The sequence below is a fragment of the Dermacentor albipictus genome, chromosome 7, assembly GCF_038994185.2.
Source record: "Dermacentor albipictus isolate Rhodes 1998 colony chromosome 7, USDA_Dalb.pri_finalv2, whole genome shotgun sequence".
Classification (NCBI taxonomy): Eukaryota; Metazoa; Arthropoda; class Arachnida; order Ixodida; family Ixodidae; genus Dermacentor; species Dermacentor albipictus.
The window spans coordinates 25,156,180-25,171,964 of NC_091827.1; the positions used below are offsets into that span (position 1 = coordinate 25,156,180).

At 49.5% G+C, this 15,785-nt stretch overlaps 1 protein-coding gene across 1 annotated transcript in view; it reads right to left on the reverse strand.

The window, feature by feature from the left end:
- Positions 1–15,785, reverse strand: part of LOC135919269 (calcium-activated chloride channel regulator 1-like) — a 40,350-nt gene that overhangs the window by 9,668 nt on the left and 14,897 nt on the right. The window contains exons 5-13 of the mRNA XM_070521314.1: positions 14,590–14,775; positions 10,454–10,568; positions 9,087–9,314; positions 8,503–8,805; positions 8,308–8,381; positions 8,251–8,262; positions 6,880–7,104; positions 3,226–3,502; positions 1,219–1,383 (exon numbers count right to left, since the gene is read on the reverse strand). Of these exons, the coding sequence (XP_070377415.1) occupies positions 1,219–1,383; positions 3,226–3,502; positions 6,880–7,104; positions 8,251–8,262; positions 8,308–8,381; positions 8,503–8,805; positions 9,087–9,314; positions 10,454–10,568; positions 14,590–14,775 (1,585 nt within the window). The remainder of the gene's footprint in view (positions 1–1,218; positions 1,384–3,225; positions 3,503–6,879; positions 7,105–8,250; positions 8,263–8,307; positions 8,382–8,502; positions 8,806–9,086; positions 9,315–10,453; positions 10,569–14,589; positions 14,776–15,785) is intronic.

Genomic DNA, 15,785 nt, shown 5'->3' on the forward strand with positions numbered 1-15,785 from the left:
CTGTGACTCCGGTGTTGTGTGATTCTTTAAAATTGTGACACGTTTACGATCAGACTAAAGCTCTTTGATGAGTTGCGTACAAGTGCAGGCGATGTTTTCATTGCTTTTGTATTCGTCGTCTCGTGCCATCCACATCGTACGTACTATAAGGCACATACGCACTACGCAACAGGTGATATCTAAAACGACATTGAGAGCGTACCAGGAAAACTAGCGCTCCAAGTGTGCGGCGGGTACGTCGACGCACTTCGCACGTACTGGGAACGTCCCGGAGTCCCTAATTATTATATACGGCCTATAATTACTGTTTTGGCTTCTACATTGCCCTTCCTTCAACGAGCTGAAATTGCGGTGTTGTTGTCCTGATGCGTATATGAAGAGACTTACGTGTGGACTCGTTCACTCCTGTGTAATGAGCGACCATCCTGTGATTGCTGGATTGAGCTTTCGGTGCGGGTATCCGTAGATGAGGCAATCTTGGTGTGCTTGTGTGAGTGTATGTATCGGTTTTCTATATTTACTTCAACTCCCCCCACCCCTTTTCTTTTTTCTTGAGTATAAACAATTTTGAGATAGCCGGCTATGACGTAGCCTATATTTCCATGCTCTTACGCTTAACTAATAAACATAATAATATTGATCTCTGGGTTCCCGTCCTACTTTTCAAAGTCAGAGTAGAGCGGACGCAATGCTCGGACTAAATGTCATCCATACTCCATCTCACAGGTCGTTTGCAGCACTGCCGAATGTACGAGGCTCACCCGGCTAATATTCTTGCGCAGCTGAATGTAGTTCTGGGCCTGCCTGATTATTGGAGGCATTAGGGAGTTTTATTTTTGCTTCGTGACAGCAATACGAAGCAAAAATAAAACAGCGATACGCGAACACATGTTGGGACCTTTACGCATGCTCGTCTTGTACCACGAATCGCTGAGGCGGTGAGCAGACGACCATGGTGTTATATTCTAACACCATGCAGACGACGCGGCGCGGATGAACACATCTCGAGGGGGCATCCGGTCTTCCTATTGGCTAAGGAGTCCTGCAGCTTCCACAACCTCGGAAACGACTTGTGAGGATGGAGTTTGTGGAAGTGAACGTTCACTCCCTCATCTTTGCATCCCGCGGGCAAACACCCAGTTGTCCAGAGACTGACACAATGTTGAGCGCCACTCGTTCTACGGTGGGGCTTTCCCAACCGAACAAGGTGGCGCGCACCTGAATTCAACGTCGTGACCGGCCATCCTCCAGAGGCCATCCGTCTGCTGACGATGACGGTGCGGTCTACGCTCGCGACGCGAGTGGACACCGAATAACGGCCCACGCCGTCGAACCAGGTGAAGTAGCCGCTGTAGATTCCGTCATTGGCCGTGACGTCAGCGCCTGCGGAAAGGGAAATTCTGGAGGTCTTTTTACCTTGTACACACGCATATCTCCATTCACGGTATACCGGGTTACTGGAGTTCCCAGATGGCTGTCACTAAGGTGGCAAACATACTGCGACGTTTTTTTCTTCAACCACATACATATTGGGGATGTGATTGTGATGCACGGGCGTTCTCATCGAAGGAGAAAAAGAAGGAACATATGTTTATGATTACGTGGCTGCCGACGCACCATACACCAGCAGCTAGGTAGAACTGAGGCCCCATGGTGGGCTACTTTTACTGAAAAAAGTGTATGCAGGGACTTAAGGTAAATCGTGATTGGTCACTGAAGAATAGTACCTCTGCATCCTCTTGAGTTAAACTGAGTCACAAGATGGCGCCACCAGCACGGTCACTCAATACCCGGTATTCTGCTAAGTGCATAAAGTACTCTCTGCATATAGGTATCTACGAGCAGCGTAAGCGACATTGTGATTCCGTTCCTGAAAATTTCTAATCGCACCACCTGAATCTCAGTCGTTCTCGACTGCGGTTGCCTTCCCTTCGCACTTTAGTTGCTAGCTCTCGAGCATATGAAGTCGGGACGTGGGAAAAGGGGGGGATGCGACGAAGGCCGCAGGGAGCGTCAAGTCTAATGCAATCGCAATGAACTCATGAGCAGGCCCTGTTTTCACTTGCTAGCTCTATGGTTTCCACCTTCGTGAACAAAGGCTTTCATTCTTTACAAAGTAAAGCAAGAAATGATACCCTAAAATGCTCTGGTGTACGTAATATAACGGCACGCACCGATGCAGGCAACGCTACGTGTCAGACGTGTAAATGTTTAGTTGCCATCAGTTTTCAAGAAGATTGATGCTTTGTGCGGGACGTACTGCTACGGCGTCACCGTCCACGAAAAATCAACGTGTAGTGCATTTCAAATGTCACCGAATGATGAGGCAATCCAGCATGAAAAGTGAACGCGAGAAACCAGCGCGTGACTTAAAAAAAAAAAGAACAGTTTGTTTGGGTAAAGATACTTTCATCGGTACAAACTGGAGAAATGGACACTGTCCAGATATGTGTACACGCAGGTGCTATTGTGAGAACGTGCGCGTGCTATTTAATCAATGAAACAGTTTCTGGGGTCCTTAAATGACTTGGTTCTCGAAGCTGCCTGTCAGAGAGGCAATCTTTGAAGGTGGCACTTGTACTGCGACTCGAGCTTGGAGCTGCGGCACATTCATTGCCCGTGGCAAGCGCCATATGAGAGTTAAGCGCAACACACATGGTGCGATTTTGCGTACGATCCGTCGGGGAACATGGTGGGGGTGAAATGAAAAAAAAAAAGTATGTGCATCGTACATTGGGTGCACGTCAAAGAACTCCAGGTGGTCAACGTTAATCCGGAGTCCACCCCCCCTCCCCACACTACGGCGTGCCTTATAATTATATCCTGGTTCTGTTTACCAAAGGGACACATGTTCGATTTTAACAATGTAACCACACTAGCACGGGAACACCGATGGGGCCCAAGAAAGTTCGTAGAATCATGGTTCATCCGTCGTAATCAATCTTCATGCAACTCTAAACGTGGCCCCCTGCCGGATGTTTACGGCAGTTTCATAGATAAATAGGATGTATTTCTCATTTGTTGCCATTGTGTACTGACGATGCCACCCGCATAGGTGGCGAAACGTCTATGTTTTTGTTATTTTTCGTTAAGTAAAGCCAGTGAAAGCAACACTTTGAAGCATCCTGGTTCTGGCACGTAAAACACCAGAATTTTTTAACGATTTAACTTTAACTGCTATTCTGCCATTAGTATTATGTCGGGTCTGAGAAGGTTGAAACTTACCGAGGCCGTTGTCGTGTAGCTCAACTTCGATCCCGTCGGGCGCACGGGGTCTGATGACCGTGGCCGTGACCCTGGCATGGAGCACGAGCCGGGTTCCCTTGCTGACCTCGGCGTACACGACGGCATCCGTGGCGACGTTGACCTCGGTCCTCTTTACGAAAGAGCGCACAAGCGCGGGCTCCACCGTAGCGTCGACGACGAACGACGTGGCGCGGACGTGGACCTGGACTTCCCTACTTCCGGGACAGAGCGACACCACCAGCGTCCACGTGCCAGGCTATGCGCGGAGAGAGAGAGAGAGAGAGAGAGAGAGAGAGAGAGAGAGAGAGAGAGAGAGAGAGAGAGAGAGGGCGTCAATTGGTGTGACGCTCACGGAAGAGGCGGGCAGAACTGTGGCCTTCCTTTTTAAGTGTGTGAGCTCTTACTCGTCACGTTTCTCGATTTCTTGAAGTCTGCTACCACCTCCCTTCGGCGTGAAATTTTCAGTCCGGGGAATTCAAGATGGCGGCCCTCACAGTAAATCGATATAGCAACCCAATAGGTCATTGATTGGGGACGTCATTAGTATATATCGAATTGGTGATTGAATGGTGGCGTCTCTGATATATCTAAGATGGTCACCATTTTATGACGTCACCGATAAGTCCAAGATAGTGGCCAAATTCAGGTGCCAATGATGACGTAATCCAAAATGCGGATAGAAGTGAAACCGTGTGATTATGATGTCATAGTCAAAGATGGCGGCATAGTTTCGGAATTTGAAATCAAAGATGGAGGCGGAATTTGGGTGCCAATGTTCACGTGACGGTCCAATATGGCGGATATAGGTGGAACGACGTGATTATGACGTCATGACGCCATAGTTTTGGTTTCGCAAATTCAAGATGGTGGCTTTCGGTGTGACGTCATAGCCGAGATGGCGGCCACTAAAATTAGCTTTGGCATCACGAATGTCAAGATATATTTTCGTATTTGGACCATGGTGGGGGATAAGTTCCCGAAATTCAACTTCCATAAGTTGTGTCTCTGGTTCATTTGGAACATAATCTTTAACCTCTTGTACCGGTAAAGACTTCAGCAGACTTATATAGAGACCCAAATACGTGACGTCATGGCGAACTCAGTGCGGTGACTTCAAGATGGCGTCGCCACTCGCGTTTGCTCTTCAGCGCCCTTGTCGCACTTGGCAAGTCTTTTTTTTTGCGGTAAGAGCGGTCGTTTTGTTGTTCCAAGAACGTAGTTTACCGATTTCATTTCTAAGCGCCGAATGAACTACAAATCACCTTTATTAGAGAGTTTTAGCTTGTACTGCTACGGATCACTGAGTTGCCGGAAGGCTGTTTCACATGGCGCGATTGCGGCGAAAAAAATCGTTCTGCCGCGCACGTCGCAGAGTGATTTTCGCTGACAGCTTTCACACGCGTTTGCGGCAGCGCGATATCCGTCGCAGCGATGCGCAAGGTTGCCTTCTGCTCACCAAGTCTCCTTGCCTGCATCGTTAAATAAAAACATGGAAACTAGTCAAATATTGGAATTTTCCTATTTTTATTCGATAATAGAATAGGTACACCATTTTTAACGTTCAAAAGCGTTGATACTTTACGACAGCTTCCAGATACGCTGAGTGAGGCGCTGCACAACACCGCAAGTGTGAGCGTGCGGCTTGTGCGGCGTCGGTGGGGTGGTTCCGTTTAGTAAACTCTAGTTTCTTTGTTACTATGGAAACCACAACTTTTTTCCTGTATGTGTATTTGCTTTTGCAGAAGAACAAGGTACTATTGAGTATGCATGTATAAGGAGCTGGCACAATTTGTAGCGATGAAGAGGTTGACGACGGTGGCGATCAAGTGGGTACGTGCCTTATGTTGAAGCGGCGTCCTTCTCCCGACCTGGATAGCGTGCAGCTTCTCCTTTCAAACGAATTGTGTAAGCGGAAGAAAATTGTTTATGAAGCTCCTAAGCCGCAAACGCTGGCGGGTACGCCCTAAACGTAGCTAAAACTGGCGCACGACATTGCTCCACAGAGCTACCAACGCGCGGTAAAACAGGAAAGCTCCTATTTGGACTGCGCTTTGTTTCGTCACACACACTTCCCCTCCCACGTCGCGCCGATCGCTGCGACTGAGCGACGGCGCGACCAACTTGGAATCCACTCGCGGAGAGCCCGCGACGTCGCGGTGGTCGCTGAGCGACGGAATTCGCTGTGTCGCTGACTGAAAATCGCGCCATGTGAAACAACCTGGAGCCGTACAAGGCGGTAGAAAAAGCTAGTAGCGGCATCTTGCGGATATATGTCGAACTATAGCGAGTTTGAAACGTTATTGTGACGGGTGAGTGTTCTCCACGATGGAAAATCATAAAGAGCTCATCGTGCGAACGATTTTGTTTGCGTCAGCGCTTTACACGAGTATACGCTTGAAGTAGAATACGATAGCTCACTGCACACCGTCGTGTGCACCCCGGTTAATCACCGCGCCACGAGATGTCACCAGGGCTCTGTTGCTGCCGTACATTTATCCGGCAACTCGATTTTCCGCAAACGGCATTACGCACGTTTACGGACAGGCTAAACCTTTCTTATACTTCCATTAGGCCATGGTAGTCCAAAAGCAAGCAAGGGGCTGACAGATGGAATAGCACACTGTGGTATAAAGTTTGTAAACAGGGATATGGTGCCTCAGAAAGGCTGGCCAACGTTTCGATAGGAGGACCAATCTTCGTCAAAGGCCTTCGACCTATCTTCGTCAAAGGCCTTTGACGAAGATAGGTCCTCCTATAGAAACGTTGGCCAGCCTTTCTGAGGCACCATATCCCTGTTTACAAACTTCATACCACATTAGGCCATGGTAGGCATTGATGGTATTCCGCCTCCATGCTCATGTCGTGTGCTATAAAAGAACTTGTACGTGACGCGTTACGAATGAATGAAATTTCTTGTAATCGTTACGGCTTTCGTCGGTGTTTGCAGCGGGAAGAAACTCTCGGGAAGCTCGCATCGCGTCGTCGTGGCGTCAAACGCTTTAAATTTACCCGTTTCAATCTTGCTTCTTTGGCTTAATTAAGTATAACCGGCGGCCAGATTGGTGGCGCCAGCTGGTGGTGCAAGGCTCAACCACACAAACACAGAGCCAATTACTATATTCTGATTAACTGCTGGTGCAAATTTTCGACAGCAGTGCACAATTACGCCGCTCACGAAAATTTGCACCAGCAGCGAAGCAGAATATAGTAGGTTACTGTAATTTTAGCTCTGTGTTTGTCTGGCTGAGCTCTATGCCACCAGGCGGCTGCACCGCTGCGGCCGCTCACATTTACGCCCCCGCCCATCCGGCAATCCGCCCAAACCACCCCCGTTTGCCGGAATAGCGGACGCGTTAAAAGCCGCTAATCTCAGAGCCAGCTGGCGTTGGCATGATATATAGGAACTGCACGTGCCATTGCGGCCTAATGGTTAGGACGTCATGATGTCGTGCCGGGGGACCGAGTCTCGATCTTGCTATCGGGCACATAATTCCCTATTTTCTTCAAGTGTAAGACAGCAACAACACCAAGCAGCCTCGTCAAGGAAAGTCCGGAAGGGGGTCCGCAAAGAAAGCTTTCGATTTGAATTAAACAAATGAATAGATGAATAAATAAATAAATAGTGTGTCGTACCGTGGCGGTGCCAGGAATCCTGATAGTTATGTAAGCGCCCGCCTTCGTGGACTGCGTCGTCAGACACTCGTTGCACTTCCTGCCGTCGGGGTAGCGCAGTTCGATCTTCAGCGAGCACGTGCCATCGCAGGAGAGCGTCACGGTGGTTCCCTTTCCCAGGTCTCGATCGACGAGCACGTAGAAAGCGACGCCTTCCTTCGGCACCGTCGCAGTCTCTTCGAAGATCTGGACAGAGGATGCAGAGATGGCACGGCGAAGCGGTATTAGGAGCCAGGAATTCGTTTGACGCTGCGTGTGTGAGTGCATTCAAACTACAAGATGTTTATCACGATTATGCTTATTATAATTCTCTATTGTTTCCAGTATAACTCGTGCAGTTAAGCTTATTTTTGCTTTACTTAAGTGTAATAGTCCATCCATCTTCTCCGACTTCTGAGTTACACAATAGTTGTTTGTTGGCAGCTTTACCTTTTCCACTTTTCCATCCGTTCCTGCAATTATCTGTGAGTAGAAACAACCCGATTCGTGGCTCATCCCCCGCTGCGAGTAAGTGCTATCTATTTAGTTATCACGATCATCATCGTGAGGATCATCATTTCGTCCTCATCTTTGCCAAGATTGCTTCAGTATGAATTGACTGGGTTAGGTCAAAACGACTAGAACAGACACGGGTGCTTTATTCCGCAACTGTTTTTCCTGCGTGGTTGCCAACTGCACGAACAGACTCGCCGGATGAATAGGTAACTACATTTATCCTGTGTCGCCGTCAACTGGTTGTATAGAGTGATCACGTGATATATTTATAGATATATAGGTTATATCTAGACTTGACTAGTTATGGGCGATATCGATACAGATATGGGCTGTGTCTAGGAACGACTACAGGCTTGGCGAATATCGGACACTGCAGCACATACTACTGATTTATTACCAATTCAGTCGTGGGCAAATTTCTCTGCAATTGACATTCAATACTGAAAAAAAAACATGAAAGTCGATGCTTCTCACACTGTTTACACAAGGGTACTCAAGCCTACGCAAAGTTACTAATACTGTTGATTGCAGAGCGGAGTTTCCGGCCTGCGCTCGGACAGACGCCTCGGCGCTTGAATAAAGCGTCACTTCATCGGACAACGGCTCTTCCTTCGCGCTGCCACCGTGCAATCGAATCATCAAGGGCCGCAGACTTCGGACCTTAAACGCCTTCCCTTCTTAACTAGTGTTGAAGCTACCAGAGGACAAAGGGCAAGGGAAATTAACTAGGGTCGTCGGGAACGTAAGCCTCACCACGATCGGCCTCTTGTCGTGGTCCAGCAGGGCGTGGACTCGACACACTGTGTGCACAAGGATCACGAGGAATGTAAGCCTCACCACAATCGGCCTCTTGTCGTGGTCCAGCAGGGCGTGGACTCGACACACTTAGTGCACAAGGGTCATGATGAATGCAAGCCTTACCACAATCGGCCTCTTGTCGTGATCCAGCAGGGCGTGGACTCGACACACTGTGTGCACAAGGATCACGAGGAATGTAAGCCTCACCACAATCGGCCTGTTGTCGTGGTCCAGCAGGGCGCGGACTCGACACACTGTGTGCACAAGGGTCACGAGGAATGTAAGCCTCACCACAATCGGCCTCTTGTCGTGGTCCAGCAGGGCGAAGGTCGAGTCCAGGAAGGCCGACTCGAGGGCGACCGCCGCCTCGTTGGAGCTGCCGTCCCGGAGCGCGTACGGCTTGCCCCCCGTGCACAGGGCCAGGACCTCGAGCTCGAGGTCGGCCTCTCTGCCGAGCGCGATCGTGTTGATCCTCACTCCCGCCGCGACCAGGTCGGCGAGCACGTCGGCCATGTAGGGCCCCGAGGTCTCTCCGCCGTTGGTCATGAGCACGATGACTGAGCCCTCGACGCGGTGCGCGATCCTCCTGAACTCCTGCGCGTAGAGAGAGAGAGAGAGAGAGAGAGAGAGAGAGAGAGAGATCACTGAAGATGTCGCATCGTCCTGAGATGGACCTCGAAGCTATCACAGTCGCTCACTGCAGGTGTGTCCATTTGAGTAACTGCAGTAATGCACCTATCACTCTCAGGGCTTCCCAGGCGCGTACACACGCATGCATCGGAAACGTCACGGTCCCACCGCGTTGGGCCACCGCCGGAATTCAAACGCCCCGCTGCCAGTTGCTGCGCTGTCCCGCGGCGGCCGTTCGCCCTTACCTCGAGGGCCTTTCTCAGAGCGCATCCGATGCAGGTGCTGCCGCGAGGCACCAAATCTCGCACGATGTTGCCGATACGTTCGCGCGTCTGTGCCGACACCGTCGTCAGGGGAAACGGCGTGTGGGCGGCCGTGTTGAACGTCACCACGCCGACTTTCAGGTCGTCGGGTATGAGGACCTCGACGAAGTGGGTCGCCGCTGCTTTGAGGTGCCCGATGCGACCGTGGTCCTGAGAAAAAAAAAAGGTGTGTTGCAGAATTGATGTCTGGTGGCACTAGCCACGAGAATACGATAGCATTTCGGTGTTATACGGTGCATTATGCCGCGATTCGTAAGCTTGTATGCCTTGTCTCTTTCTCTCCCCAATTCCCTTCCCCACGAAAGTATAGCATGTCAGCGATGTATATACGCCGGCTGAAATCTGCCTTTCATTAAAGGGTTCTCTCTCTCTCTCTCTCTTGTATGCTTGAAGAGATTACGGCATGGGGAAAACTTGGTGCTCTGTAGTTGATTCACTCTCCATGGCAACAAGTATAGGAGCGGTGTGTATGTCCAAGTGCGATTCTAGCAACAAATTTCATTCATGCACCTATTGCTGGTGCATGGTCAGTCACGCGTCCGTGTTTACAACGCGCGTTTTTTTTTTCATTAATGAATGTGTGTTTGTAAAAGAGGTTGTTGGTATCACGAGTGACGCCTGGTACCACTTTTCGATGGTAGGCGAACATTATACACGTTGACGTGTGTACTTATCCTTTTTTTCCGGGGGCCGCTTTGCACCCGCTAACAACGTAATTTTATCGTCCAGTGCAAGATGCAATTGCATGATTTGGAACTTACTGGAATGTACGTTGATTACATATGTCGTCTGTGTTCTTGCCGAACCTTATGCAATCAGTTTGTGCACGCGACACGATTAGCGTTGCATACTTTCTGGAATGCAAGCGGGCAGCAGCGATTGCACTGGAACCCTCGACGAGTCATCTATAAAAGCCGACGCGCTTGACCCGCAGGTTAGATTTTTACAGCGCAGCTGTATATAGCTACCCTGCGGAGGTGTTCGATGTGCTTCCGTCTATACACGGTACAGTAATTTACACCCTCAAAAGTGAAAAAGGGTGTAAATGTGTCTATAACTCACACCCTTAGGGTGTCCGTTACATAAATAACACCTCAAGGGTGTGAGTTGGTGTAAAGTCTGATTTCTTACAGCCGCAAGCGCACACTGTGTATTTATGCTTCCTATCGCCCAGTGGCAATGACCCTAAACGATTTGTGTGCGTGTGTGTGTATTTGATTTGCGAAACGAGAAGAAAGAATGAATCGCATTGAACGCGAGGCTGTCGCGCTGTGGCCCCTCACACTCACGCGCATGGAGGCAGAGACGTCCAGGGCGAATACGATCATGCCGAGCGTGTCGTTCTGTTTCTGCACTTCCCGGAACGTCACGTGGACGTCTTTTTCCGAGTCGCCGTGAGGAAGGCTGCGGTTGGTGAAACAGGGAGCAAACGGTAATCAGAAAAAAAAGGGAGAAAAAAAATAACTTCACAGAGCACTTATATAGCGATAGCAAGGTATTAGAGTGGTACGCAAAGCAAGGCCCGTATTTTTTAATAGACACTTTTAGTTACACGTGCGTAGAGGCTTCACGTACGCAAACGTGAAAAGCCTACGTACCTTACGTGCACGCCATCTGAAACGCTTTTAGCTACACGTACGCGACGCACGTTAAGAGGGACCCCGTAGCTCCATCTATCGGGAAATATGAACACGGCGGTAGCCAATTCAATCTGGTCGCGTGTTTCGACGCGAGCCGTCTGCGCGTGCGCGGCCCGCTATCGCTTGTTCGTGATCTTGCGGAACTCCCGCGCGAAGCTGTTTACGTGCGCAAGAAACGCACGCAAAGAAATGAATTCACGTACGTCCGTCAGACGCGCGCGCGCACGCTACGTTCTACGCATGCGCACTGCTCACACGTAGAAGTTCTGCGTACGCAAAGCCTCTACGTACGTGTAACTAAAACTGTCTAATGTGCGGAATACGTTGCAGCCAACATTGGCAACTGAACACGCGCAATGGCCAAGCGCCCAGGGACACACGTGGGCGGGGTTCATTTGATGACCGCGGCCATCAGCCGTATTAAAGTACGATAAGGATTGCCGGCAGCGGGGAGCAGGCGCGCTTGTGTAGAATTCCTTGAAATGAAGTAAACAATAAACAGGAAGATCCACATTACGCAGGCACGATTCGCTAGCGAAAATGTGCCAAAACTCCCTAATACCGTTTCACTTCCGTCACGGATGGATGGATGGATGTTATGAGCGTCCCCTTTGGAACGGGGCGGTGGGTGGCGCCACCAAGCTCTTGCTACTATATACTGCATAATATTCTACCTAGGTTAAACAATGAAAAAAGACACAAAAAAACACCCTATGAACTACCACGCCCAAGTTTTCTGATCCCCTATTGCGAACTGTGCTTTTGTACGTCTCCGTCTTTTGTCGTTTCTCTACTTCCACCAATCCTCCAGTCACTTCCGCCGCTTCAACTGCCCTCTGGGGGTCGTTGCGCTACAAGTATGCTCAGTTATTTCGAAGGTAGTTTTTTTTTTTCACGAATATTTTTCACGCATGCGATTGGACGCCCGAATTTCACTGTTAGAACACCACAGAAAAATAAAATATTATTAAAATAAGAATGATGCGGACCCTATGCTTAATTTGAAATCTACGTCGAGCGAAGATTTCCTGGAGCGGTTAACCAAGTCCGATTAAGTTTGTCCATTTCCTTCCCGCGTCCTTGGCGTAAAGGAAATTGCTGCGTCAGTTTTAGGATGTCAAATTGAGAATTTTATTTCCGACAGTTTGTTGGGGGGCCCTCAGGCGGAGCTCGAAGGTGCCTGCACGAAGGTCCTTCATGACAACACGACAGTCAGGGTACAGGAAAAAAAAAGAACATACTGTAGTGTACATTGTGTATTAGAATTGTGTGGCGTTAACAAAACAATGCTAATTGCAAATGGATGAGAAAAAAGAAAACGTTTTGCAGAAACTCCACTGGAATTGTCTACGTAAGCGTAAGCATTATGCCAGTTGCCCATCTCCGCGCAGCCCGGTGTCATTGTCAATCTTATCAAACTTGATCCGATCAGTACAAGCATTTATCGGTCGTTATCAACCTTATCGGACTCTATCCTACCCTTATCAACCGTTATCATTTGTTGTCAACCTTATCGGACTCGATCCAAGCCTTATCAACCCTTATCAGTCGTTATCAACCTTATCGCAATTTATCCGATCATTATGAACCCTTATCTGTCCTTATTATCCTTGTCGGACATGATGCGACCCTTATAAACTTTTATTGGTCCTAAACCTTATCGAACTTGATAACGGCCATAGCCCTCGCTCTCTCCCAAACAGAGGTTGAAGTCATAGTGACCGACTCCCAACAGGCGTGCCGCAACTTTGCTAGCGGCAGAATTCATGCCACTACACTCCGGATCATCAATCAAAAGCCGCCAACGAGATCAGTCATGATCATCTGGGCGCCAGCTCATCAAGGCATTCCTGGCAACGAGGTCGCCAACCACGTGGCTCGAGATCTGACCCACCGAGCCGACGCCGAGGAATCTGAACCCGAGCGCATGCACCCTCTAGTCTCTTACCAAGACATCACACAACACTACAAGCTAACCCGCAGAACATATGCACCCCCACACAAGTCACTACCTAGAGAGCAGGAGCGATTCCTCCGGGCTCTACAGGTCAATACATTCCCCCACCCAACCAGGAATCACCTCATAGACCCTACAAAATTCTCTCCGCAATGTCGCTTCTGCGCAGAGCCCGGGTCCCTCAGGCACATAGTAGGAGGTTGCAGAGCGGCACCATTAAATCATCCGAACCCTTACCCCACTAACGAGCTTTGGGAGCTTTGGACATTGCCGGATCGGCCTGACGTTGCCGGATCGATGCCACATTGCCGGATGGGCCCGACATTGCCGGATCGGTCCGACATTGCCGGATCGATCCGACATTGCCGGATGGGCCCGACATTGCCGGATCGGTCCGACATTGCCGGACCGGCCCGACGTTGCCGCTTGGGCTCCGCACCGTGCGCCTGATTTTCTGCCGAGGCGCTGGCGCGACGCCGACGAGATCTCTCAAGCTCCTGCTATCTGCGCTGTTGATCGTACGCCAGCTACTCCTCGGGAGAACGAGCGATGCGGGGCCGTCCCATTGCGAAGTCTGAGAGAAACTGCTGCGCGCGCGCTCTGCTGCGAGAGAGAAACGACGTCAATATCGGCGTAGCCAATGGCGCGCCACACATTCCGCCGGAGGGTTTCCGTATCGGACCGCGAGCGATTTTTCTAAACATGTACAGCTTCGCTGCAAGATTATCTATAGCGAATCTCGTAGGATTATTGTTTCGGAGCATGCTAACATCAATATACTTATGTGGCTGGTTTGATACCAACCTATAGAAAAGAAGCATGTTAAAACAATTCCGCCATTGAAAACAAAAGCATTGTTATCATGACGTAAGTAGCCGACATTCGTGTAGCTGTAAGAACTAGTGATGACGCAGATGGCTTAATTTTCAATGCGCTGAATTGGTGAAAGGTGACATTTGTACATTCTTTTCTAGGCAACAACTCCATGGTTGATGTGACTATGAAATAAGGAAAGTAGATAAAAAAACTAGTGTGGTGAGATAAAAAATTGTTTTTGGCGAGTGCTCTCATGCCGAATGCTAGTCTCCCTTATAGTTTTTTTTTAGTTTTCCGATGCTATTCCTTTTCTCGCCTTTCGCGTTGCGTCACTATTCAGAGCGTAGCTTCGCCCGTCTTATCGACCGGGTCAGCCAGCTGCGAAGGACGGATGATAAGAGTGGCACAGTATAGAGAGGAAGGCGTCGCTACGAAATCGCGGCCCTGGTCAACGCCTCCCAGATAACAGGCATGCGCGTTCCGCTTTATGACGTCATGCTACTCGGACCGAAATTTCCACCGTCAAGCCCGGCGCGACGACAGTGGGGACGTCAAAAATCGCCGCGGCTTACTCGGGAGCTTCCCCATTAGAATTTATGGTAGTCGGGCAGTGTTGCATGATGTCATGGGTTAAAAATTAAAAAAATAAATAAATTATGGGGTTTTACGTGCCAGAACCACTTTCTGATTATGAGGCACGCCGTAGTGGAGGACTCCGGAAATTTCGACCACCTGGGGTTCTTTAACGTGCACCTAAATCTAAGTACACGGGTGTTTTCGCATTTCGCCCCCATCGAAATGCGGCCGCCGTGGCCAGGATTCGATCCCGCGACCTTGTGCTCAGTAGCCTAACACCATAGCCACTGAGCAGACGTCATGGGTTGAAGTGCACAGGCTTTGTGCTGTCTGGGAGGCGTTGCCCTGGTTCGCTACTCTATGCTGGGAGAGCGGGATAAGAGAATATAGAGTGAGAGGGACAGAGAACGGGTGAGTCTTTCGGGGTTTCACTTACGCCTTTGACGAAGTGAGCCATGGACATGATAGACGAGGCGGCGCGGTCTGACCCGCGGCCCTCGCGCCAGAACATCACCTTGCACTGGGAGGACACGCGGCAACCCTGGTAGACGCGGCATGGCTTGCCGAAATCCATGTACACCGTGAAGTTCACGGGCTCTGATGAGCACATGGTGGCGCGAACCTGTTGGCGGAGAGACAGAGAGGCAGGAAAGGCAGGGAGGTTAACCAGACGCACGTCCGGTTCGCTACCCTGTGTTGGCGGAGAAGCAAGCACGCTGCTGCATGGGCTAAACGCGCCGGCGGAGAGGAGCGACAGCCGACGCGTTTCCGCCACAGCGAGTCGCTCTAGTGTGAACAGAGACTGGGCACGCGAGGAGTTTCGTTATTGTTCTTCTTTTTTTGGTGCCCCAGTGGCACAGCGTCTATTTTTTTGTTCGACATGGAGAAATGAAGTAGGCAAGGTATTTTTTTTTTCTCATAAACGAATTTATAACAGATAGGAATAGAGTAGCTCCTGGCCCCTTGTGCAGTTATATATACTGTGTACCTTACTACTAAGTATCCATCTATTCCATCTATCTATTCCATCCATCCATCCATCCATCCATCCATCCATCCATCCATCCATCCATCCATCCATCCATCCATCCATCCATCCATCCATCCATCCATCCATCCATCCATCCATCCATCCATCCATCCATCCATCCATCCATCCATCCATCCATCCATCCATCCATCCATCCATCCATCCATCCATCCATCCAACTGATTGATCAGCTGACTGGCTGACTGATTATGATTTATGATTGTCCTGTGGCTTAATAGCATTGAAGATGGGAGCAGGCATGGGCGGAATTACAAAATAACATAATGGAACACAACTGACAAACAACAAACATACAAAGAAGTACAGAAACAGGTGAACGTAGCAAGAGAAGCAGTATAATGAAAAAAAAACATCACTTAGATAAAAAACAAATAGGTCTTTTTTTTAAGGAATGGGTCAGCTATAATTAGAACGCCTTGAGAGACGTCATTCCAGTGAATCTCTATTTACGGCAAAAAAAAAAAAATGCTCCGAATATGTTTTGGTTTTCCATCTTTGTACAGCGACCTTACATCTCGTGAAGCGTCGACCTCGTGGTCAGGGGATGTATGGTGGCGTTTTTATCAACAACGATGGGAGGT